This window comes from Typopeltis vanoorti, chromosome 3, assembly GCF_054136105.1.
Source record: "Typopeltis vanoorti isolate ZY-2024b chromosome 3, IOZ_Tvanoo_1.0, whole genome shotgun sequence".
NCBI classification, from domain to species: domain Eukaryota; kingdom Metazoa; phylum Arthropoda; class Arachnida; order Uropygi; family Thelyphonidae; genus Typopeltis; species Typopeltis vanoorti.
Window position 1 is genome coordinate 67,099,707 of NC_143551.1, and position 27,824 is coordinate 67,127,530.

Below are 27,824 nucleotides of genomic sequence, written 5' to 3' on the forward strand. Positions count from 1 at the left end.
GGTTTCCTCTCATCACACTTGTCTGTCAAGTCTGGTAAAAATCCATGCGCGCTTTACTCACTCTCCAACACTTCAAATCGAATTCATAGTTTTGCTGATAACAGTACTCTCCATTCCATTCACTCTTCTAGTGTTCCAATGATTCAAGTTTCAAGAGATCTTTCATAACTAATGTGTTAAACGTCTTTACCATCCTCTAGCGGTTTTAAGATAATCTAATGAGTTTCAATGCATGCTATCAAAACACAATCCTGTCCTATTTCTAGAAATGGAATATCTTTCTTCACTCTCACTTTTGATCTGATCGCCAAACAAGATCAGCCTTCTCTTCGTGGATTGACTTTCACATCCATCTTATCCTGCAGTAAACACATGACATTCATAGCCTCTCCACCCTCTAAAAATCTTCTATATTTTTCTTTCAAAACACGACTTCTCTGTTACACAATTCCTAACATTTTTATAAATCCCCGATCCGCTCATTCCCCAAAATCTTACTAAGAATGTCCATCTGCATTTTCACTCCAAAGAGAGATTATCTTAACAGATAATCTTATCATTAGAGAAGATTGGGATAAGTCATAAGCATTTATATTTCTTTAAATATAGATTTCTCTAGATCATTCTACGTAAAGTGATATTATCCGTTCTTCTTACCATTCAAATTATTGGAGGTATTTTAATTGGATAAATTATGAATCTTCCGTTATCCAAAATAATAATTTTTACATTCTTGTGATAAGAATTTAAAACTGCAGTTACACTGGGAGAAAATGATTACTTCTTTCAGTGATCTACCAAGAAATATTACAAACTGCGTATCATTCACTTAACGAATAAGTCGAAGCTTTAAAACTTCTGAACAGCAATCACGTGAGCTCGTTTAACTACAAGATTTTCGAGTTTTAGTATTGCATGCGACGACACACATAATGCTAGCCTTTGTGTCTCCACAGTATGGAAGTCATTGAGGGTGTAATTGACACACAGCTAAGAGGGCTTTTAAGGACTGAACGCTAACGAAGGTTGTCGTACAATTAGAGTGAGACGTGAGAGATGTCCTTAGAAGTAAAATCGTCTTTCCACCTCCAATATTTTTCCCGCTGGAAGCTTGATTATGGAGCGATACTGCGTCAGGCAGAAATCAATACAGACTTCACTTTTTTTTTTTTTTTTTTCATTTTTGATGAGTTATACGTTGTTGTTGTTCTCAAGAAACAACTTGGATGAAACAGCTGTCACTGCGGTCGGAATTAAAATCCGAATTGTGGTTACATTATTTTTATGTTATGAATTCCAACCAAAGACAAAGTCGATAAAGTAATTTCCGCGTGTATCTTAAGAATTTCTTAGACTTTACTAAGATTCTTGATCGTCCATATCCTAAGGGCCTTCTTTGTTTCCATGGGAATAAAAACAATCTCCCGAATTGCAAAAATCGATGTTTTTTCCAAGTTTTTCATTCACGCTGGTGACAAACATACATTATTGTGTTAAGTATCTCATTCAATGCAACAGACTAATTATAATTAACCACTACACCAAATTTCTTGCTTGAATTTGAGTTCATTTATTGTTTAACCATAAGACATGAATTAAGAAAAATTTTAATCTCTTTATTCAAAACCATTCGCACTACAAACCAAGAAGGTTCTAAAAACTATCGCTTAAACGTGCTTTAAAAAAATAAATTAATAAATTAAATTTTGATTATTCAGAAGAACAAGATTTCTGTTTGTAAATGTTGATTTTGAGCTTTTGTTTCAACTTTTTTTTTCACCTTTTTTGTTTCAATATTCTACAAATCTCAACACTGAGATGCCATCACAGGATTATTATTCCTAAGTTCATCAAGATTAGGACTTCGGCAAAGCGTCGCGCTGTTAGCCAATATTCATTGTTTGATACAAAACTGCCGTTCTTTACCACGCTAATTAATTACATAAATAGAAATCAGTTTCGTACATATCTGCTGACGTAAAAATCTTATCTCGGAATAACCTACATTCATTTAGCTACTAAAATTGCTATCCTATCCACTTGCTAGTACCAGAACTGCTTCTGTAGAAAGGCAGTATACGTCATCAATTTATGAGAGCGATCACAACTTCTGCCATACAACTCGATTTTATGGCTTTTCGGTTTTATAGGCTACGGGTATAGATCGAAAAGGTTCCATCACAACAGCGTGTATGTATGTGCGAGTGCTTTTTTTACGTACGACTGCTTTTTTTTTTGTAAACTGAACAAAGAGTTCGACTTGGAACAAGGTCATGCGCCAACATCGTCACTATTTTTAAATGTCTAATAACTCTAACGTCGGAATCTTTCTAAAAATAACAAGTGAAACATGCCAAATTAAAACACTACCCCAACTTCGTTTCCCACGCCAAGATAGAGTTTACACAATGGCCGTCTTTATCCTTTGCAAAATACACAATGATAAATATTGTGTTTCTGTATAATCTGTGCTATTCCGTATTCTAAATATTGTTATGGTGTTATAAGAGAAAAAGTTATTTAATTGTGATAGCTATTATAAGTATGCCTGCGCATTGCATTTCGAATTAAGTGTATTTAAAATGTAATTAGAATTAGAAGAATACTGTTAGGAAATGTAAGTTTTATGATTCTCTCCTAGTATTTCTTTAATTTGATAGGAAAAAATCAAATCAATGCAATAAAACCACACACAAAAATAAATAAGTACATTTCCCCTTTTGGTAGATTAATAATAATAATAATAATAATAATAATAACACGCAAATATTGTTTCGGTAGTTGAATAATAATAATAAACACAGACCGTGGCTATAATCAATTGTTCTACTTTTTTTTTCAACAGCAATTTTTCCCTCTCACCTAACCGCAATCACATTATAAGAAATGACAGATTTAAAACAACAATCGTTCTTTGTTCAGTCCTGGTAAAACATAACACGCTAACTTAAAACAAAACTCGAATTTCTTTCTGACAACACTGCAAATGTAATTTATAAAACCACAAAACGTGAAAAACAAACAGACGAATGCGTACACATGTTAAAACATACTCGCGCCATCTCGTGTCTGCACAAATTTTATTTTGCCTGCTGCACATATTTGCCAGCTGGCATGTAATTTTTTTTTTTTCTTTACTGTTACTTCATTATAACAAAAACACGACCAACAGCCGGAAAATTTTAACCGTGAAGTAATTCTTTTTGGATGAAAACAGCTCAGTTAAATATCTGTTGGTGAAAGACTTCCAATATAAAGAAGAAAGACGGAGCAATTATAGGTTAGAGAGGCAAAGGTAGTGACGTATTATCTGGTCATGTTTAATAAGAGATTGTAGTAATGGTTCGCTACCATACATCGTCCATATAAGTATGTCAAGTTATTTTAAACACATGTAGCCGTGCGCTTTTTTTTTCTTTCTTTTTATAGCTTCCATAACGCCCTGCTTTATGGTTATTTTAACAGCTTTTTACATTTATGTCCTTGATGGGATTTTTTAAAAAATATTTTCTACATATCTCTTGTATCTATTCACTTGTTGAAAGAGTATATGTTTTAATGAAAAAATATCTGAAATTTAGCTGATCAAACTCAAATACAAAACCCGCAAACGAATTTTTGATGAAATCTCGACTGTTATTAAGGTACTAAGCTTATTTTCAAAATTATATGGTGTGTGATTATAGAGTCATATTTACTTGGAAGTATTGTGAATTATTATAATTGATTAAACTAATTGATTTTTAGATAAAAGTTTACAATTGTTTATATTTAACTTTTTACTGAAAAATGTCATTCTTCTTAAATAAATAGGTATTCATGCACCCATTGATATATTGAAAATTCATTTGTATCTCTTCTCCTCCCTAAGCTTATTTTGGTGAATTGTATTTTTGCAACTATATTTTTACTTATGTGTTTTAACTGATTTCCAATTTATTGGAGATTTATAAGCAAAGAACTATGTAGACGGGCAATGAATTAAGTTCTACTTGTCTCTGGGCTGTCCTGATGCGTAAAAATTCCGTCTTCAAGAATATTTACTAATTTTTACCTCTTTCTCTCCCTCTCTCTCTCTCTCTCTCTCTCTCCCACGTAACAGTAAAAAAATGTAATGACTGTTAAATGAAACACTTTTGTAATGAAGGCGGTTTAGGACGAGGTATTATTTTATACCATTCAGCACAATCTACCGTTGCATGTTTTGGAAGTCTGCCAAGAGCAGTTCTGTTGTCCTCAGATTGTAGTGAATGAGCTATGTGACTGCACTTATTTTTAAACATTCTTCAGATAAGAAACTTCAGAAATCTTGATTACAACGTAATTCTAAATGTCTAAAAGACATCCACTAGTTCTTTTTTTATATAATTTCTTTTCATCTGATTTACTGCTTGAAATCGATTAGCAAATATTTATAAGAAATAATATAAAAAAAAATGATTAAAAAGATTTGTTCATTATGAAATAATTTAATTACGCATTTATTTCAGAGATTTTTTGTAAAAAAAAGTGTTTTGGATATACACCATTTATTTTTTACAATGTTTTTCTCTTAAAAATGTTAACTTATTTCAAACAAGTTATTGTGCGAGTGAATGAATCCAATACCCTTGGCGGGTAATGGATGACAATGCTGTAGCCAGTGAAGTTCTAACTGAGGCTCGGCTATTGCTGTTACCCTCCTGCCATGATCAGAGCTTTAATAGCTCAATAACACCTTATCCCTACACTGTCCTCTACAGATAACGGGAAATATGAAAAGCATTCTTGCTTCGCCCCCTTTAAGCCAGTCCCTATAAGGATATATAAACAAGTTATTACTTAGTTGAAGTTATTCATGGTTATACAATCCTTACTAATGATAATAACAACCTGCTTTTTCTTCAGAATAATAAAGTCAAAAAAATTATAGTGGTATTAATTACAAACTTAGACAAACGACCAGTTCGAAACACAGTATTAAAAGACGTGGTGCATATCAATTCCCGAAATGCTACGTGGCACGCGCTAATGATAAGAGAAAGGGCCAACAAACATGTCACAATCATGACATTTAGAACGGGATATGACGCGAAGGTGTACTATTACACGTGCATTTGGTAAAGAAAAACGAAACGTGACGTCATATTTCCCATCTATTGTCACTTTCACTTCTGCTTGTTAATCAGAACAAAAACATAAAAATGGTTGCTCGGGAATGCCAATTTATGTCTGTTGCACTAGATTTAACTAAAACATTGAATTGCATTATGACTGCTTCAACTATTACAGTTGAATATGCATTTCTAATTCCCTAACAACCGCTATTTTAATCATAAAATTGTTACTTGTATATTCAAATATCAAGTCGATTATTATTATTATCCCAGGAGCTTTTGATAGTGACCGCATTGATAATTTTATTAAAACTTTCTTATCTTTGTATAAAGGAGGGGGGGGGGGATAAATTCCACTGCTCACTACTGCTCTTTCATCCTGTGCTTGCGAAGGTTAGCTCTTGAGAACGCTGCGGTTTGTTTAGATTCACTTCAGTTTTTAGTTCTCTGCATCACCGCTAGAATGCTTATCGGTGCTACTTGTATCCTTATTGCTTTTTTATTTTTAAAATCCTTCCCCTCTTTTTACGTACTGAAGAGTTACTTAAAACTATCTGAACTATTCGATGGATACTCTGCACCATTTCTTAGCTTGTCCTCTTAACATTGCACTCTACATACCCCATCTTTTGATTTTTCTTGATGTTAATCTTACCTGTAGAAAAAAAAAAAAAAAATTGTTCACAACAAGGCCAACATTGCTAACAATAAGACACACCAGGAGGTCAGTTGTGGTTTTAGAAGACTGCATAAAAGCACGAGGGAAAAAAAAAAAAGCTTTGGAATCCTGAATTTTACATTCGTTCGTCATTTTATTAATTTCTCCCTAGTGGTTCCCGTCAACTGGTTAGCTTCTCGCATTATTTATAGCAGGAGTGTTTCTCTCGCAGAGCTTGCAGCGGGAGGGCCTTCTTGAATAATTTGCAGTTCGATACTTACCGACGTCCTTGTGGAGCCGCTTGAGAGAAAGATGGAATGAGAGAGAGAGAAGCACATCGACTTACGGGTATGTGTGACCTAGTTACGACCTTGTCAGACTAGTTGCGCCTTAAGCTATTTCTGTGGGCATCTTTAAAATAACAATTGTCTAAAAATTCTTCCTAGATTCCTTCCCGTTTTTGAATACACTCTTGATATATGGCGCAAAAGACAGACCTAAAGAAAAACTTTCGTGGCAGGTTTACTTTGCCGCCTACGTTCAGATTTTTCAGTATAATACGCATATACCACAGCTGGTTAAAGCCATCAAATCCTCTTGAGTCTGTACTTCGAAAATTCTGGTAATAAATAGCCATCGATCGGGGGTTGAATGAGAGTCTAGAAAACGATATGAAACTTGCAGTGACATAATTATAGTCGAAGTGAAAAAGGAAATTCACAGAAATGCAATTTAGCATGATTGCATCTAATAGAAAAGCCACTAAAACTGAATCCGATAACCCATAAAGACCCAATATAGACACGAAATGCATCACGGTAATAGAAATAAAATATGACGACTCAGACAGCTGTAAGACAAAGAGATGGTGCAGTCAGCATCTTTAGTCCTAATTACAAATGGCGACCGCTTCATATCGGATGACTGCAGGCGTAGGAGAGATGGTCTTAAATGCATCCCGTGACATTTTATTATACTGTAAAAATATAAGAACTCGACTCCGATGCTCCGTAGCGTTTGTCTTTAGCTATTAGTCCGAACAAGCATTACCTTTTTATGTGGGGTAATTTCATTTTGGGCGGAATGTTAATATTGTGACCGATACCAGTAAACAATTTAAATTGCACTTCTGACTAGTATGGGATGCTGGAGGTTGGGTTATTGTATACGTATTGGTACTTAACAAGCCTTGTTTCGTGGCAGTACTCATCATTAATGTTAGATTTTGTCTACGGGGAAGTCGTAAGTTTTGAGGAAGATGAGATTCAACAGGGAGTCTTACTGAACTGAAAATGATGGTTATTACTGACTGGGATGAGAACAGTTAACTGGAATGATCCGCTTTTGAATTCAGTTAGTCGGGATTGTTTATTCGATACTACATAGTTTTATTATTTTATTTTTCATTTTGGGTTTCTGTCATGGTAGAAGTAAATCACGAAATATGGTTCGAACTTAATGGTGTGTTTTGAGAGCGAAAGTAAAACTTAAATACAACAACAACACGACAAGAAAAAAATTTAAAAATTAGAATTTTTTATGATCTGTTTTACACGTGTGCATCGAACCACACGGTGCATTAGGACATTCGAAACGAAATTCGAACGAAATAGGGTGCTTAATTCTTATTCCCGTAGTCTCCTATGTACATTGTGCGTGTTCTTCTGGTCGATTTGTCTGTTTTGTGGGATGAAAAAGTGTTTCCGGGAGGAAAACACTCCTCCACCTCCGTATGAGAGTAGGTAGTACGTCTTCAGTTTAAAATCCCTGATAAATGAGCTTCGCGTACTAGGTGGGATTGGAACCCCAGTCTTTCCAACCAAGGGTCATCGTTGAAACCCGACTGACCTACGGAGACTTGTTTGCGTTTTGTACAAGATTAAAATATTGATGCTCATATGGACAGCACATTCTTCTCCGGGGGGGAAAGGACATCGTGACAAACTCTTAAGATCTTGAGGAACATTGCTCACGGGTTTTTCAACTGAAGGGTGAGTTCTCTCTTTTATTTTATCTTGCAAATCGATATCATTATCAATTTCTTGATAGATACCCTCAAGGGAAGGGATTGCAGGATACTATAACAGTACTATATTAATCAAGTTTACATTATTACTCTTCTCTTATGAACAATTTTCTTCCAAATTAGTCTATTACTTGTCATCGCTCCAATATCGTATCTAACATGTCATTCTTCTAAGACAGTTCTGACTGAATCAATCCACCTTGGTCTTCCACTGGGTCTCTTTCATGCCATCTTGGCATCAAACACATGTTTTACCAATATTTCCTCACCCATTCTGTTTAAGTGGCCACACCACCTTAGATTAGCTCTGCTTACACATTCTTTAATGCAAACAATGTCAAAATCCTTTCTAATGTCCTCTTAATATGGTTCTGCCATCGGTTCAGGTCTCCAATTTTTCTCAGATCCCTCGTATCTGTTAAGTCTTGATAAAAGACTCTCCAGTCTTTTATCAAGTGTTTTTATTTCTAACTCAGCTGTCAGATCCATAACTTAAAACTGGTTTGAACACTGTTTTGTATACTGCTAGTTTGGTGTTTTGGCTAATTTCTCTCTTATTTCATATAACTTTAATTGAATAAGAGAAAAATCTAACCAGGCAATATACTCGTATTGGCCTGATAGCGTTAGCTGTTTTTGCAATCTTGATAACCAAATAACTTCTGCAATAGTGACTTTTTTGGGGGGAATTGTATAGTGCATTCATGTAAAAATTATGCATGTCCATTTCACTACGTTCTATGACAGGTTTGGCTGTTTGCGGAGGGGGGGGAGGTAAAACCTAGAAAACTGGCTATGAGATCTTGAAAAATCCTTATAAATATTTCATTATATGATTGAACCTAAAGCCGTTATTTTGTTTATGTATTGCAGCATTTGTATTCTGTATTATGTATTCTGCCATGAAAATGGTACTAATGAAACTGAAATTAATACGGATCGAAAAAAAAATGTAGTAAAAATCTCAAGTAACAAATGCAAATAAAACACGTCAAAGACAGATTAAGGAACTAAAGAAAATAATATGGACGACGCATGCTGTGAAACAAAATAGTCACTTGAACATAAATGAAAAGTTTAGCAAAAATATTCATTTAAAAATGAAGTCCAGCCAATTTATATTGTTGCAATCAGCGCCACTACTAATAATATATTGAGCAAGACGAAGCATTGAAACAATGGTTTAATCACCATGGTGATTTTAAACGCCAAGCGACTTCTGCTAAATTATTCACTCAAAATCACCAAGGAGTTTAACTCCGAACTAAATTTATATTCTACGTAAACCAACTAAAAATATTCCGATAAAATAATTACATTGATTGCATGCGATACTTGTTATTTTTGCCAGTAAAAGACGAGTTATTTTTTCTGTTCGTTTTAATCTTTGTGGTCGGATGGTTCGTATATCATTTCTAGTTCAGCCAACCATTAATGATTGAGTATAGTTGGTGTAAAAACACAATAATTATTTAAGTGGAACAGATCGCCATACCAATGAAAGATTAATACTCCCCATATTTCCACTGACCCCCCCCCCCCCAAGGAAGTTGTCACTTTGTGGTATTAATTTCAAGTAACTGTCACACGTACTGGGTAACACGTGATAACTCTTCACTTCTGATTGGTTGAAATTACTGGACTCGGTCATCACAAGTTGCTAGCGTATTGACAGAGCATACCAGTTGGCACATTGACAAACTTTCAGACATTACTTAGCAAGTAGTTACTTGGGCGCAGTTAGAGTACATTGAAGTTTTTAATATTTTTACCGGATTTTTTTAGACCAAAAAAGGTGACCCATCCCAAATCCTTCAGAATATAGCATCGAAGGCTTTCACCAGCTTGACAGTTGATCGAATAGCTTAGAGTGTACAGCAAGTTGTATTAGAGAAAGAATGTTTTTCGGGCATAAGGACAGGTTTTCAAGAAAAAAAAAAGATTGTGGACCATGTATTCATATCTAAAATTGAGGATGGGGCTTACCAGAAGAAAATGGACAATAAATGTGTCCAAATATAGCGGGGAAAAGAAAGAAAACAAAGAGAAAAGAAACTCTTCTTGGACTGATTAAGAAAGTTTTTTTTTTTTTTTTTTGTGTGTGTGTGTGTGGCCATGGGGGTGTGAATGTGTGAGCGTTCTTGTCTTTAATGATGTGACTTCATGTTGTTATTTGTAAACCGATTTTCTGGGTATATTCTCGAGGGTCTCATAAAATCGTTAGCGTGCCGTAGAGTAGATACCTCTGTACTCGCAAACAAATGCATCACTCAATACGGTATTATCGGGTTTGTTTCTCTTGAAAAATTACCGTACGTAGAAAGCGAACAAGATCCGAAATGTATACAAAAAATCTCAAGCGATCTAAATACAAATCCGAAAAGAAATACGCTGGTATTAAATATCTTTATCTATTCTCATGTTCTTATTTTTTTGTCGTTATATCTTACGGTAGTAGCCACTCTTCCACCATTTAATAAGCATTCCTTACTAATCCTATTCTTATAAAGAATATTGCTGCCTGCTTCTTTATATCAGGTTATTCTGCTTTCTCTTAAATATGCATTCGTATGTGATTTGAATTCAATTTGAAATCAGATCACATATGAAAGGAAAAAAAAACAGCTTTGACATTCCCATCCATCCAAAAAAAAAGAAGAAGTTGTAAACCACATTAGTATCGAATGGGTTTAAGCCACATTCCAACCCTACTCTATAGAGCAAACGGAAAAATTTTAGACCTTCAGGCTTCCACTTAATCATGTAGTGTCACACCTGATAATGAAAATAATTTTGAATATTTTTGTGATGGGTACCGAAAGGAAGTGATTAATTCCCTGTCACTTAATTATAACCACAGAGGGGGTTTTTCATAAATTGGCTAGCAGTTTTGCTGTTTAAAAAAATCCTCTGAAAAAAAATCTATCCAGCAGGCAATCTGTTCTCTTTCTGTGTGTGTGTGTGTGTGTGTGTGTGTGTGTGTGTGTGTGTGTGTGTGTGTGTGTGTGTGTGTGTGTGTGTGTGTGTGTGTGTGTGTGTGTTCATTTTAGTGTTACAACATTTGTTGAAAACTTTCATTCTCCTGAAGGTGACAGCTCGACATGTGCTTGCTCTCCTTTTAATAGTATTTGCAGTAATTGAATTTTGGCTCTGTGATGGATAGCTGGCGATGGTCAATTTATTTTTAATTAAAAATTACACTTTACATTCTTTTTATTTCTATAACGAACTGTGCGGTTAAAGGGATTCAATGATCGGAGTCCATGGAAAGATTTTTCTAAAAATTTATTGACAAGCAGGCTGGCTTTATGAAAGCAAAAAAAGTTTTCCCATTGATTGGGGAAAAAAATTGGTAATAGTTGTATGCACTTCGATATAATCGCTTTGAGGTAGCTGACTCAAGGAAAAACTATCAAGCTGAACATTGTTGCGTACTTTTCAGTACGCAACAATGTTTTGCGTATTGTGGCTATCAATGACGTTTGACACTGGCTATCTCCACATTAGATCGTAGATCATCGTTTCGATGAAATTCAATTAAAGCGTCTCGATATTTTGGAAAAATGAATCATTGAAAAAAATGAAACAAATGAAACAAAAAAGAATGAAACAAAAAAAAAAAAATGAAACTGAAATGAGACAATTTTTTTTTTTTTTAGACTTTAGTGGTTTGCCATTTACATTGTTTAATCCAATAAATTGTTGCCGCCTCTTTTTGGACGAAAAATAGTAAGTTTTTTTCCTTTTTTTTTAATTTCAGACTTCTAAATCCTAAATAATAAAAAAAATATATTTCAGATTAAATTAAGTCCAATTAAAGAAACAAATAATGAGAAATTAAATTGGTTTTTGGACCAAAGAAATATTACATCGACATCTCATTGGCAAGATTACGATGAGTTTTTTTTTTTTTTTTTTTTTTTTTTTTTTTTTTTTTTTTGAAAGGGAAATAGGGGACGCTTTACTTGCTTTAAAATCACCCTCAACATGAGGATTTTGTTATTTTAGATTTATTAGTGATAGCACTGCGAGGTATGCAAACGGAATCGACCAGGCGTACATCAACAAAATAAAAAGATCACTATTTGAATCTGTTTTCTGTCTCCTTTATTATCTGCATGTGTACTTCACTTTTAAACCTCCCCCACCACCCCAATACAATCATTTGAATTCAATTAAGTTTCTTAGCATGTCTAGTGTAACACGAAAGAATTCATTTTTACATTTTGAAAATGTGCAAATGCGTTATGGAAAATAACTTCTCATTTTTCTTACGTTTGATATCAAGACATTGATATCCTTTTATTTTTTATTTTTCTTCCTTTCCTACTTAAAGATATTTCCATTAATTAGACTGCAACCATTTTAATCAGACAAGAAAAGTGCATTCTTTCTTTCGTATTTGATTATAACGAATATAATTTTTAGATGTTGTCATAACTTCTAATTTTTTTAAAGATTTCGAAGATCCGAAATGAACTTCGTATTGCAAATATCAATTTACTGGAATGTAAATTCCCATTCCACAAGAAATAAGCAAATGCTTAAAAAAAAGAAAGAAAGAAAGAAAGATAATATATTGTGACACAGTCATCTGTTATTGTCTTTGAGTGGGAATCGAACCTTCGGTCTTACCAGCCAAAGGCAATACATGAAATGCAATACAATGAAAAATATTTTGAACGAAAGTTCAAAACACTTTTCAACGGAAAGTGAATCACATAGTCTTATGTAGTGATGGATTGGTTATTTTCATAATAAAAACTCCAGTTTTATAACAAGCTGAGGTACGTAGCCATAATTTACCATTGATCCTAATATCTAAATAAATATGGAGAGTGAGACAGGGAAAATACGATTTCGGCACGTCTTATTTCCTGCACAGTTGGCAGAAAATAGGACGGTGATGATAGCAGCATCCTGGTATGGAGTTTGGGCTCATGGACATCACTGGTTCCTCCTGATCCCCATTGAACACACCTTGACTGCTTATTCTTCGGAACTATTTCCACCAGGTATTGCTTTACATGGTGGCCCAATGGATCTGGACTCTTCCAGCAAGATAACACTCCGTGTCACAAGCAAGCATGGTTCGAAGAACATATCCAAAAGGCATTCGGTATCCTTCCCTGGTCACTTAATTTGAATTTGTATCCCATCAAACATTTGAGGGATGATGTGGAACGTAGCATCAGCTAGTCCACGCCAGTTCCTCATTCGTTCGCTGAACCAGGGACGTTATTTTGTCTATTTGGTCCAGAATACCTCAGGACATTCCATGGTCCAGTGAAGTGAGTGAAGACGGATGCAATCTCCGCTAAAAGAGCTTCAGCATGCTAGTAGGTAGATGGTCAAATGTTTTGGTAATGAGTGTATAAGTTTCGTATCATTCAAAACGCATGATACACCGTGTAATAGAACAGATTCTGCTTTGTTCTGGTTCTCATTTCAGTAATCCCACACTTACGTCTCCTATTTTAACCTACCTGGTTTTCCTATATCCAACTTTTTTTTATAATCCCTATTCCAGTGTCCAAAATGAAGTAAACTCTGCAACATGGTATAACTTGCTAACATAGAATTGTTTTAATTTAAAATTTAATAATTAAATAAAAAATTTTAATTTCTAAGGGCAAAGTTTAGCGAGTAAAGATCTACGTTTAACTAAATTACCACTTCGGTAAATATGAGTTCTATTAAATTAAAACCAAGAAAACCATTAGCATCAAACATCCCAGAAGCTTAAGTGACACTTTCCTTATACATATCGAAGCACTCACTACGTGAATGATGGTAATTCCATATCTGCAGTTGTGCTATAAATCTGTATTAAATGTACATGCCAATTGTTGAAGCGATAACTCATTCTACAATCTGGGACGGCGAGACTTTTTATGTCTTATCTAACATGCCATGTATTGATCTAGTTTACCTAAAAATCATGCAAGTTCCGTATAATTTATTACTCTAAAAATCACTACGCAACTTAGCTCAAATTCTTCGAAACTCCTGGGGAAAAAAAGGCAAGGAAAAACTCTAGAAATTGAAATCCATATATTATCCTACAAAAAATATATCGATTGGTGTAAGGGAAATTCAAATCATTTATCTTGAATTGCAGGGCGATGAAAAGACAGCGCGATAAAAAAAAAAAAAAATGGAAATTGAATTTTATTCATAGCTAAGCGTATGTAAAGTTTTGGTTTGTTTAATTTAGGTAATGTAATGAAAATATTAAAGATTTTTTATAACAAAATAAATAAATTTAAAATTTTTCCAATTTTATCAGAACGTTTATGAGCTTCAGCGTAGGAGTTGCCTTAGCTTGAACTATTTAGTACAAGTCAAAGAAGTGTAAGCAATGCAACTCTTATGACGAAGGTTATAATTCGGAAAAATTGTCTCATATTAAATCTCAATTTATTTGGTTATAAACTGAAACCCTTCAAACTCCTGATCATATAATGTTTATTTATTTAATCCCGATAACTCTCAGATTGTTACGATATTGTTCAAAATAGCATTGTTGGAATAATTATATTTAGAGTTATGCTTAATAAAATAATCCTAACAATCGAAATAATAATTCAAACTAAACGGAGTTCATCTTTTACTTGAAAAAAAAAAGCACCAGTGATTTGCTAATGTTAGCGTTAGTTCAATAATCATGATAATGGAAATTAATATTCAGCCAAAACTGAATTTTTTAAAGTGATGTTAATACCACAAAACAGGATTCTATTGTGAAATCAATGATTCTATTAGGATGGAAGACATCGGTTTTATTTTAAAATCTTCCAAATATTCTCAACTCATAAGCACTGGCATAGGATTTAACAATCTGTGGTGAGGTAACCCCTCTCCAAAACAACGATCACTCGAAATCTCTCTGAGTGACCCAAAAAAGATCACTAAAATCATCAGTGTTCTACTCGGTGATATGCGAAAACATACCAGTAAGCAAAACGACTCGTCCCCTAGGATTAGCTTCCACGAGCCCTCATCAAGGCCAGGTCAGGAGTAATGATATAGAAATGCACCCGCTGGAATACAACAATCAAACCACTCCAGCAAGAAACCATTGACAACCAAATCCAGGAACATCATTATCACCGCTAAATTTAACGGAACTCAAACAGTCATTCCTTGGAAATATTCGAAATGCTCTTATAATTACATCATTATATATAAAATTACATCGAGAATAAATCCAGAATAAAGTCCAGAATAAATAAATTATTCGTTCATTTTTCCTTATAATAGTCATAGGGACTGGCTTAAAGGGGCGAAGCAAGATGCTTTTTATCTTCCCCGTTATCTGTGAAGGACAGTGTAGGGATAAGGTGTTATTGAGCTATTAAAGCTCTGATCATAGCAAGAGGATAACAGCAAAAGCCGAGCCTCAGTTATAACTTCATTGGCTACAGCATTGTCATCCAAGGGTATTAATCACCATATTTAAAGGTAAAGCCGTCTCTAAAAATTCGGACGATCCCTAGGCCACTCAATCGTGGGCGAAAGACCGTCCATCTCAGCGGTGGCTCCACTCAGTGATGGGCTTCCATCCACACACAACCACCGAGCAGAACCGCTCATATTCCGAAGAAAAGCATTCACCGACAAAGCCCCTCAGCGGGCCGTGCCGGAGAACACCTTCCCCGGAGACTCAAATTGCTCCCTTAAGGCAAAAACCTTAAGAGAGCGAACTCAAAACTCTCGAATCTCAGCGCCCCAGGGGGTAACAGCAACAGCCGAACCTCAGTTAAACTTCATTGGTACAGCATTGCCATCCATTATCCTCCAAGGGTATTGATCACCGCATCTCACGGTCGATTGCTTCTCCCCCTCATTTTTCCTGATAACTGATGTGGCTTGATAGATATCAATCCCGTGGATTCTGATCTTCATCGCTATGAATGATTCCCGGTTTAAAGGAAGAAAGTTTTGAGCACTTGGCTCACCCTATTTAGGGTTGTGTTGGGATGGAGTGATGCTTGAGTAAAGTAGTTGGTTGCTATCTGGAGGAGAAACGTAGGTATGTCTAGCAGGTTTCCGTCTTGATGGAGGATGGTGTTCCTTACAAACCACGGGGCATCGAAGATCATTCGGAGGCATTTGGTTTGGATTATTTGTAATCTTTTGATGTTGCTAGGAGAGGTGTGGCTCCACGCCGGTGAACCATACGTCAGTATGGGTCTGATGACTGCTTTGTATATTCTTAATTTGTTTTCTGGGCTGACTTTGCTTCTACGGTTGAGTAGAGGGTAGAGCTGAGCTATTGCTGAGTTAGCTTTGTTGCAGGCATGAGAGATGTGGGAGTTGAAGCTGAGATTGTTATCTAGTTTGATTCTCAGGTATTTTACTTCTTTTTGCCATGGGATATCAGTATTGAACATCGTGATTGCTCCATGATGGTCTGCTTTCTTCCTTGTAAATAGTATGGCCGTGCTTTTGTTTGCATTAACATTAATTTCTCCATAACCGAAACCATTTTTCAAGATTCATTGCTGCGTTTTGTAGTCGTTGTGTGGCCAGGTATGGTCTGAGCGATCTGGTCGGTATCGCCATGTCATCCGCATAAAATGCCATGGTGGTTGATGTCGTGCTTGGGGCGTCTGAGATAAAAATGTTGAAGAGCAGCGGCGATAATAGGGAGCCTTGCGGGACACCTGCTGTGATACTTCTTGTAGTTGATCTGAGCCCACGTAGTTTCACTTGAAATTTTCGGTCTTTTAGGTAAGAGTCTATGATTTGGATGAGGTTTAGTGAGTATTTTGCAGTAATTAGTTTGTGGATGAGGCCTTTGTGCCACACTTTATCGAAGGCTTTCGCCACACCCAGGAAGATTGCACCTGTATGTTGTTTCCAATTAAATCCGATAGTTATGTATTCTATAAGTCTGTGGATTTGTTGAGTTGTGCAGTGACCAGTTCGAAAACCAAATTGTTCTTTTGGGATTAGATCTAGATTGTCCGTTTCGTCTTTGTAGGCGTTTTAGTATTACTTTTTCAGCTATTTTCCCTAGGCCTGACAAGGGGCTGATAGGTCTGTAGTTCTGAGGGAACTGACTTCCCTCAGAATTACTTCCCGGTTTGTGGATAAGGATTACATCTGCCTGCTTCCAGCGAGTGGGGAAGTAGTTGAGTCTTAGCATCGCATTGATGATAGCCACTAGATGCATTATTGTTTTGTGAGGGCGTGCTTTTATAATTTTGTTTGATATCTGATCAGGACCTGGTGCTTTTCTGTTATTGAGGTTCTTGATGATTTGGTAGATTTCATTTGGTGTAGTATAGCTTGTGTTGTCACGGGTGATGGTTTTATGAAGTGCATAGCGTACTTGCCTGTGGATTTTTTCAATGAAGCGCAAGTCCGCGTGAGTGTAGTTTGGTTGCAGCTCCAGGGAGTCTGCAAAAGCTTCTGTTTTTTCATCATCTCGGTAGACTATACCTCTTTTTCCATGGATTGGTTGTATATTGGGTGATCGCTGCGAAGGGCTTTAGTCATTTTCCATAATGAGTTGTCTATATTGTTTAAGAAGCTTAGTTTCCTCTCACAAAGATGATTGTTATGGTCTCTGATTGCATATCGGACTAGGTTTGTTGTCCTGTTAAGCTCTTGTTTATCCTGGGGTGATAGTGTTGTATGATATCGACGTCTAATCCTTTTTGTTGCGGATAAGCTTTAGAATCTCTTCTAGGAGCAGGTTAGTTTGAGCTGGAGTGGTAACGGTGGAGGCTGTTGCAAGGCCAGTTTGGATTGTGCTTTCCAGTTTATTGATCGCCATGTCTACTTCTTTGGGTGAGGAGATGGTTGGGACAGGGCCTGTGATGTTGCTGAGAGTTGAGTTGAGCTTCTTGAGATTTGTGTAGGATTGTCCGGAAATGGTTTCTGCTTCTCCGCCTAGGCTAAGCAGAACTGGATTGTGGTCGGAGCTAAGATCATTAATAACTTGTAACTGGAATTGGTGTGGGGTGTTCCTGAAAATTGTTATATCCAGCACGTCAGGTTTGCCCAGTGGTCCGTAGTGTGTTGGTTCAACAGGACCTGCTATGGTGATGTTTCTTGTCATAGCTAATTTGTGTAGGCTCTTCCCTTTGTTATTGGTGTTTCTACTGTTTCCACGCAGGGTGTTTTGCGTTTAGGTCTCCCGCCACTATTGTTGATTCGTTTGTGTCAAGGAGCTGGGAGAGGTCTGAGGCTAGGAGTGGTTTGCTTGGAGGGTTGTAGACTGAATATAGTTTTAGACTGCCTGTGTTGTTCGTATGTATTTCAATTCCAGTTTCTTCCAAGTTTGTAGTTGTTGTTTTCTTGATTTCATGGTATCTTATGCTTTTTTTAACAAATATAGCTGTTCCGCCCCCCTCTGGCGTTGAGTCTATCTGTCCTAAGTAGTGTGTAGTACCTTATTTTGGGGTTGTCGCAAGATCGAAGATGCTTCTCGTTGACTAAAAGGATGTCTATCGTATATCTTTCAGCAAATTCTTTTAGTTCTAGGAGGTTGTTGTTTAGCCCGTTAGCATTCCAATAAGCAATCTGTATTGAGTTAGTTAAGGTGACCGTGTGATCCATTAATCATGGAGAAGATGACTTTTGTGTTTTGGGGGAATTTTTTGGTGTCAGCCTGATTGGGATTTGTTTTGCTAAAGGCTGTTAACATCTCTTCTAGAGTAGCAGCTAGGATTGCTGCGGAGGTTTGGTTGCAAGATGCCGGTTTGTTACTAGCAGAGACCGCAGATGCGTATGATTTCTCAGGAGTAACAGCCTGCGTTCTGATTTCTGGTGTAGTTCGCTTCTGATTGGGCAGGGGTAGTGCCTCTCTAGCCTTCTGCAGGTTGGATGGGTGGAGTAAACATCCCTTGTAGTTCGCTGGGTGTGCGCCGCCACAGTTCGCACACTTAGCGGGCGTGGTTTGACGTGGTTTGACGCAAGTGTGAGAGGGATGGTTGTCACCGCACTTGTAATCCGCTTTACATAGCTTTTGTGCATACCCATACTTTTGGTAGCGATGCCATTGACCAGCTGAAGCCTTTCTTCTGAGAGGTTCGATCTTGATGACTAAGCTGCAAACTATTTTAAGGTCGTAAATTTCTCTATGGTCTTTACTGATCTCGACCAAGACCAGAGGCATGGGGCGTTTGTCTGCTCGGTACATGCGCGATATCTTAATCGGCTCAAGGCCTTGTGATCTGAGGTCAGTAGCTATTTCTTCGGCTGGTATGGTCTCGGCCAGATTTCTGATTACCACCTTTAAATTTTTTTCACTTTTAGGCTGAAACGTGTGATATGGGACTTTCAGTTCATCCATAAGTCTGGTGAGCTGGCGGAAGTCCGAAATTCCTTCTGGTTGAATCCGGATTCCTTCATCTGTACTCTTGGCTGATGTAAATTTGATGTTTGCGTTCTTCATCGTCGCTGCAATTAAAGATCATTTTTCTTTTGTTCTTAAAATTACGGGTGGAATCCTCTCTTTGGGTTGTGCCCTGGAGTCGGTCTCTATTCTTTCATCAGGTTGTGCTGCTAAGTCCATTGGAGTTGTTCTTTCCAAGGGTTGATGTGTTATTTCAGGATCTGCTTCTAGCGAATCCTTCTTACGCTTCTTTCTGCTGACAACCTGATAGAGTTATCTGAGTACACCAGGGGCTGGTCGTTAACCGGCGACATAATCTCTCTGGTGTTATTTTGAGAAGTGCTGGGGAGAGGGTCAGGGGACTGACAATCCTCTGTTTCAACCTCCTCTATTTGGTGGATTGGCCATTTTCTGGCCATTTCCTTTGCGGCAGGCCTCCTACATGTTTGAAGATTGCCAATAGCTGTTTGAAGTCGAGCTCATCATATGGAGAGTCCATAACTTGGCCCAAGAGAGAACAGCAGTTGCTCGGGCTTCCCGAGTAGTTTGTAAATGATCCTGTAGATTTTGAGAGTCCACTAGCAAATCCAGTACACAGGTTAGAGTAAGCATCTACCAGAAAAAAGTTAGTTTATTATATTATAGGTGACTATCCTAAAAACAAGGAAAAAGGAGTTTCAGGAGCTTACTTGGACACAGTGCAGCGATTTACCTCCCTAAAATACCATTCATCCACCACTGGTCCTCATTGCGGGTGGAGCTTGCCGGCCATTAGACCTCTGCATATTTCATACAGAGGGGGAAGATAGTATAGTAGGTCACGAACTGTGTTAGTTCCAGTGCAATGCGAGCTTCCCCAAAAAACCTTATATAAAATTCAAGTAGGTAGAGTCTAAAGGAATACGTTACCAATGACAAAAAAAAAGCTATCTTTCACTCTCACAAAACTTCATTTTTGCTTTGTTCTTCGAAATGCTTGTATAGTTGAATTATTATATAAAAATTTTGGTGTTTTATAAATTTCTAAATTTACTGGTGTTTTCCAAAAAATAATTCAAACTTTTAGTAAATTTAAAAATAATTTTAAAGTTTCAAATTTATTTTAGTTATCATTTTTTAATTTTATTAATTTATTTAATGAATATTATTGAAATATTACAACAACCTAAACAAATAGAAAATCCATGATATTAAAAAGTGTCACATCCGGATAACTACAAATATATATATTTTTGTATGTATATATATCTTCTTCTTCTCCCATAGTCCTAAATGAACCGTTGGGTCATTCATGGCTGGTAGGTGATACTCTTTGCTAGCCTCCTCCAGTCGTCTCGGTCTCTTGTTCTTGATGTCAGTTGAGAAAGGGAGGAATTTGTCCATTTTTTTTTTTTTGTAGAAAGTTTTTTACCTTGGGTATAATATATGTTAAAGATACCAAGCTATTTTAAACCTTTACCACGAGTTGCCTAGACTTGTATTACTTACGGGTCACTTAGACTTGCACTACGTGCAGGCGCAAACTTGACTTATTTGTCTGTTTGCTTACTTGGGAAATGGAGTAAAACCAGGTTTAATATAGCTTGGCATCTTTAAACTATATTATACCCAAGGTAAAAAACTTCCTATATATATATATATATATATATATATATATATATATAAGTTTTTTAACTTGGGAATAATGTATATTACAAGTAAGCAAACAGTTAAGTTTGCGCCTGAACATAGTTCAAGTCTAAAGGTAGTGCAACACCAGGGAAACTCGCTGTGAAGGTGGGTAAAGCTCTGATCACTATTCTTAGTATTTTCCATAATGTAAAGCACAGCTCACTAAGAGATGTATACTGCAATATATTATGGGTGGGGTCACTACTCAGACCGGTTTCAACCTTTTTTGAGGTCTCCTCAGTGAGCAGCTAGACCCTAAATACTGAGGAGACCTCAAAAAAGGTTGAAACCGGTCTGGGTAGTGACCCCATCCATAATATATTGCAGTATACATCTCTTAGTGAGATGTGCTTTACATTATGGAAAATACTAAGAATAGTGATCAGAGCTTTACCCACCTTCACAGCGAATTGCCCTGGTGTTGCACCACCTTTAGACTTGAACTACGTTCAGGCCCAAACTTAACTGTTTGCTTACTTAGGATTAGGAGTAAAATAACCAAGTTTATAAAATTACTTGGTAACCCTAATATATATATATATATATATATATATATATATATATTTGGCATAAAATATAGACATCTTGCAATGTCAAATGAAATGCCTTGGATGGGTCAAAGTAGGTACTTTTTCCCCGAGAAAATTATTCAGGGATGAGATGGAAGTCATTCTAAGGATTTATTAAAGGAATGGTTGTGGAATATTTATCTACACAAGCAAAACTGACCTCTGTTAATCAAGTTATGTGACTGGCTTCGGACAGCTGATCATTCCATTGTAATAGATTAACTTGTCACATTTTATATAAATAAATGGAAATAAGATTGATAGATCTACGGTTTTTAGGATTAAGTTGGCAGCCTTTTTAAAATTTGAGATAAAAATTCCTCTCTTGAAGGCGTTTCTGCATAGATGTCGTCATTAACAGAAACATTGAACACATAGCTAAGTATGGAGGATTGGCTTTCATGGATTCGATCTCGTGGAAACTTGTAGAAGTTGCGTTGTTTACGATGCGTGCTTATGATACGTACATTTTTTTTTGTGTGTGTGCAGGGGATAATAAATATGTAAATGAGTTTGTTTCCGCATTGCCTATGTACATGTTGTCATTATTTCATTTTTTTTATTTTTACAAATATTATTTGTGAGTCTCTATTGGGTCCTCTAGTAGAAACTCAGCAGTTATAAAATAATTTATTGCAGTACTTAAATTTTGCCTTATGCAATTGTTTTTGTATACTTCGTAGCAGAAAATATCAGATTCATGAGTACGTTTCTTTATTATTCTACGAAAGGATCTCCTGGTCTTGGTTTTAAAATATTTCCAGATACGTGGTAGCCATGGAACAGGGATTTTTTTTCCTACTTAGAAGGTTAGGATTTAGAATGAATGAAAAGTATGTTTTGAAATTTCATTGTGAAAGCAGACAAAAACAAGGTAAAGCATCAAGTATAATCTCGTGGAAATCGTAAATGACCAGACTACTTGTTTATAGAAGCTGTTGACTTCACGTTAACTGCCTCAGTATCCCATAATTCAAAATCATGGAAGAATCGTTACCCAAAATTCCTCTAAAATTATCGGAGTTTAATCTACCAAAACAAACATTATAAAGAACACAGTTTCTACTGAATTAAAACAATGCATGAACACACTGGTATTTTTGCCAAAGGTTTTTTTTTTTTTTTTTTTTTTTTTTTTTTTTTTTTTATAGCGTAATGGGTGAAGCAAGAATGCTTCTCATATTCCCCGTTATCTGCAGAAGAAAATTTATGGATGGGTATTATTGAGCTATAAGCTCTGATCTTGATAGGAGAGTAACAGCAATAGCCGAGCCTCAGTTAAAACTTCATTGTCTACAGCATTACCCTCCCTGGGTACCCATTTTAGTCGTCTCGTACGACATGCATGAGCTACAGTGGGGGCTGGTATGTAAGTAAAGCCCTTTCTAAAAATTAGACGATCCCCTGGACCACTCCCCACGAGTGACCGAAAGATCGTCCAACTTAGCGTTGGTTTCACTCAGTGATAGGCTCATCCTACCACTGAGCAGATCCTCTCATATTCCAGGGAAAAGGGTCCACCGACAAGGCCTCACAAGGGCCACGCCAGAAAACACCCTCCTCGGAGACTTAAATTGCTATCCCCCCCCCCAAGGTAAAACCTTAGGAGAGCGAAACTCTCGAAACTCTGCGTCACATTTTAGTCGCCTCTTACGACATGCATGGGCTACGGCGGCGATTTTTAAGTAAAGACCTTTGTACAAATTAAGACGATCCCACGGACCACTCCCTACTAGTGGCCGGACGACCGTCCAACTCAGCATTAGTTCCACTCAGTGACGCCAATGAGCAGAACAGCTCCTATTCCACGGAAAGGCATCCAACGACAAAGCCCCTCACGAGCCACGCCGGATAACACCCTACCCTAGACTCAAAATACTCTCTCAGGGCAACCCCTAGGAAATCTAAGCCCCCCCCCCCACCGGGAGCAAAATTCCGGAAGAAACCCAAGAGAGCGAAACTCTCGAAACTCTGCGTCCCATTTTAGTCGCCTCTTACGATATGCATGGACTACAGGAGGCTATTCTTATCCTGGCCACCACACGGGGATCTGATTTTTTTTCTTTTGGCTAGATGGGCGAAGCAAGAATGCTTTTCATATTCCCCGTTATCTGTAGAGGACAATGTAAAGATAGGGTGTTATTGAGCTATATAAAGCTCTGATCATGGCAGGAGGGTAACAGCAATAGCCGAGCCTCAGTTAGAACTTCATTGGTTACAGCATTGCCATCCATTACCCTCCCTGGGTACCCATTTAAAAATCTATTACATTATTGTTTCAATTTTTTGCCTAAGCGTAAGCAAACAGAATTTGCGCGTGAAGTATCTTTATGAGAAACATTATAGGAAAGGTCACTCTACCCACACTGCCGTTCGAGCATTTTACTGCGGTTGTGTTTTCTAACCACTATTCAAAATCCGTCCCCACATAATAAGGCTGTTCTATAATATACAGTATCACGTTAACAATGGAAACGTTCATGGGAATTTTCATCACTCCAAAAGTATAAATGTTAAATAAATGCAGAATTTGTTTAACATTTAGTTTAGTTATATGGTTTAGAAAACCATATAAATTAGTTTATCATTATATGGTCATATATTATTTTAGTTTCATGACCAAAGATTTATTCAGAATAAGTCTTATTCTGAATAAATCTCAGATTTATTCAGAATAAGTTAATCATACCTTTTCTATATATATATATTTTAATTTAGTTATTCGTTGCACTCTACTCGCGGCGAACATTTTACTTCTTTCATACAGAATTTAAATCTACTCACATAAAACTGTACCAGCACTGCAATCAACCTCTTCTTCAATTTTCCAGTAAAATATCCACATAATTCTCACCTACACACGCAAAGGGTGTTCTCGTTTGATTTCATTTCCTGAGGTCGGTAACGGATCTCTATTCATTTCTGGTGCGTTATTTTGTATTTCGGTGGTGGTGTCGCCCTATTCTCCCTTCTAAAAACGGTTACTAAGAATCGAGTAAATATCAGCTTTTGATGAGACTCGACCATATTTTGCTTCCATCAATGGACGCCGCGTGTCTAAAAGTGTTCCACTTAAAAATGGTTAGCACGCAATTTTGTGGAACTGGCCACGTGCCAAAATGACTTCCATCGCATTATAGGTTTGTGTCTCTGCCACTGCGTTAATGGTCCAACTAGAATGGACGGTTGACACGTAAAGATTGCCGGGTTCGGTGGACTTTCAGATCTGGTTTCGTGTAGAACTTACCAAGAGATACCCATCTGCCACTAATGCGCAGTTAGCAGGAGAGAAAGAATGAGAAAAATAAAGAAGAATAAAAAAAAAATATACACTTCAGATTTCTTGGTCGAAGCGAGAGAGCGTAATGCAACATCTCTGCAAAAGATTATAAGGAGAGCTCTCTAATTATGATAATTACTTCTGCGAGTTAATTAATTAAAAGAAAATCTTTTTGCTTTTGACTTGGCGATATCGGTGGAACCCTCTTGGAAAATAGCTTTGGAACGGAGTTTCTAGAAGTTTTCTGAGTGTAGTAATTGGTGTCTCGGCTTTAACTTACACACTTTTAGTGAATGTTGAAAAATGCTTTCAAATAAAGACATCAAAATGATTATCAGCGACCTCTGACGGTTGCCATTTGTTGAAGAGAAAACTGCAAATGAGCTCTTGGTTTTATTTTTGCATGCTGAATGAGCATATAAAAGGGAAATTAGATTCTTCTTATGGACTTCGGACTTGTGAATGCGTATTTGGATTAAAACACATCTTTATTAGGTGTTTGTGTTATTTGGGATTTCTTTGTTGCGCTTAATCTCATTAAAATGAAGTTAGGATTTCTTGTTCTATGCTGAACATTTAAATATTACTGGATTTTATATTTAATAAATGAGAGAAATAAATAACGAGAATCACCACGTAACAACTATTATGTTATCCATGCTGAAAATGAAGACTGCAATTTTGCAAAAGCGTAAAAAACAGGAATTAAGTTATTATTATTATTATTATTATTATTTGATTTCTACCCACGAAAAGCTGTAAACCAATGGTACATTAATACCATTGGCGGACTAATTGTTTTTCTATTTTTATTGATTTCTGTAATTGTTTTTATATTCTTAAATTCATTTTTACCTCTCCCAGAAACTCTGGTCTACAGACCAACATGGAACATTTTTCAAGCCACTTCAGGCCTCCAATAACCAGACGATCGCATTCATCTACCGTTAAAAGCAATCACATACATCTGCGCCCATGGCAGACTTCGAAGCCTGTGGGTTAAAGAGCGGATACACAAGCCACTGAAAATCAAGATGGCAACCCCTCGGATTGAATATTGTGTTTTTCAAGTATCGTGATAATTTCAATCCATATTAAAATATTTGAAGCGCTTGAAAACTAAATACAAAATTTTCATTATTACAGACTTCAACACGAGACTACAAAAAAAAAAAAAATATCCTTTAATATACGCTAACTGACAAACTAAGTTTATCGTATTAGCATAGATAAAATGGATGATTTATTCTATCTTATATTAACATGCATATAGTCTTCGGTGTTCCTCTGAATTTGCTCAATTCCTGATCTTGGACATATTTTTGAGAAATACTGCGATAAAGTTTTCGGCTTGGTGTTACCACAATCTTTACTGTACCGTGATTCTGTCATTCATCTCTAATTTAATTTCTTGAAAATTAAGTACACCTGCCCACCCAAAGAATGTAATCAAGGAAATTTCCAAAATGATGAAATTGATTTATATTCTCTGAAGGGGAAGTGAAATCATTTCAATAATAGCCACACATTTTTTGACAGAGAAGAAAAGCATGTTTCTGTCTGGTGTAACCTAATTTGGCTATCATGGTCTGTTGGGATGCAAATTCGCAAAGAGCTATCATGGCAACAACGAGGAAGAAAGGACTCGGAATTTCCGCTGTCCTTTTCCAAAGAAAAGTAAAAATAGAACTTTTACTCTGAAGTCACATCTAAAAACGTCAAATGAGATGGAAAAATAAGATTCAATTATGGGCCAAACATATCGCATTTTTACCATTTACTTTAAAAAAAAAAAAAAAAAAAATAGAGTAATACTGCTTAAATAAAAATTATATATTTTCATTTTATATATAAAAAGGTGTATTGTGTTATTTATTAAATAATGTGAATGAAATAATACCCCTGCAGGAAAAATTTTTAATTAATTACAATACCGGCCACTGCATCAGAAACCTTTATGCAGATATACATGAACGTCAGTTACGCAGCGTATATGCAAAACACTTGGTCATGTGCATCACCACGCATATCTTAGGCAACCATTTACGAATGCTGCTGGTCAGTAATCGTCAATAGGGTTAATCGCAATGGGGAAAAACAAAGGATCTTTCGGAGTTCGATAAAGGGCTTTTGTGGGTACCCGTCTGTTTGGAGCCACGATTTTTAAAACAGCAGAACAGATTGGTTTCTCAAAAGATGAGATATTTCGAGTGTTTAATCAGTGGAAAAATAACCCGCATTGCTTATCTAAGAGGCGTAACTGTGGTCCTAAGACAGTGTGTCAAGGACGAGATTGCCATTGTCTGAGGAGGCTCGTACGGACAGATAAACCTTCTTGTGTGTACAGCAAATGACCAATGCATTTAATGATGGCCGTTCCCGACCCAATATTTCACTGAACTATGCGCAGGGAATTGAAGAGGATCGGTATTGATAGTCGCATGCCTTTACATAAAATAAGTTTCTAATTCAATGGCCGGTATATTATACTTGACAAAGATAACGCTTTTTTATTCAATATAAGCAAAAAAGTGTGAAGGAACTTCACGAATATATTGCTTGTTGTTAATTATAAGTACTTGTCTTTCACAGAATATGTAAACGGTTGTCTACTTACTTATGACAGTGAGTTTCATCGCCTGATTCTGCGTTCGCGCTCTTTTGAAGTCCACCCGACACCGGTATTCAGCGGCGTCATCTTCCCTCACTGGGTTAATCTCAAGAAGAGCAAACTGATTGCTGAGATTGAAGGAAGCTCTCGATCCAAGGATTTTATTTACTATATGTTTCGAATTCTGGTAATTTCCACTCCTTGCATCAACACTATAAATGGGGTTTCCAGAATCCCCACGATACCACAACACCAAAGAAATATTGTCGTTCTCAATAGGTGGCGTTAAATTACAAGGCAGTGCCACTTTTCGACCAATGACCGCGTAGTAGTCTGGATAATCTGAAAAAAATAAAATAAAATAAAATAAAAATGTATAAAATGGCCATATTAAGAAAAGTGTTTTTATAGAATGATGTTTAATGAATGTGATTTTAAATCATTTAATTAGTTATGTTCTAATAAATAATTAAATAAAGATATACTCAAATATAATATATAATGTAAAATACACTATTAAAATAGTTTTAATAGTTGCTTACACGTCTTTGAGATATAAATGC

General features: G+C 36.4%; 1 protein-coding gene across 6 annotated transcripts in view; it reads right to left on the reverse strand.

Annotated features, from left to right (window-relative positions):
- Positions 1-27,824, reverse strand: part of LOC150108232 (adhesion molecule nephrin-like) — a 299,319-nt gene that overhangs the window by 144,810 nt on the left and 126,685 nt on the right. For all 6 annotated transcript variants that reach the window (XM_090415684.1, XM_090415682.1, XM_090415683.1 and 3 more), the window contains exon 2: positions 27,268-27,603. In XM_090415684.1, the coding sequence (XP_090271810.1) occupies positions 27,268-27,603 (336 nt within the window). The remainder of the gene's footprint in view (positions 1-27,267; positions 27,604-27,824) is intronic.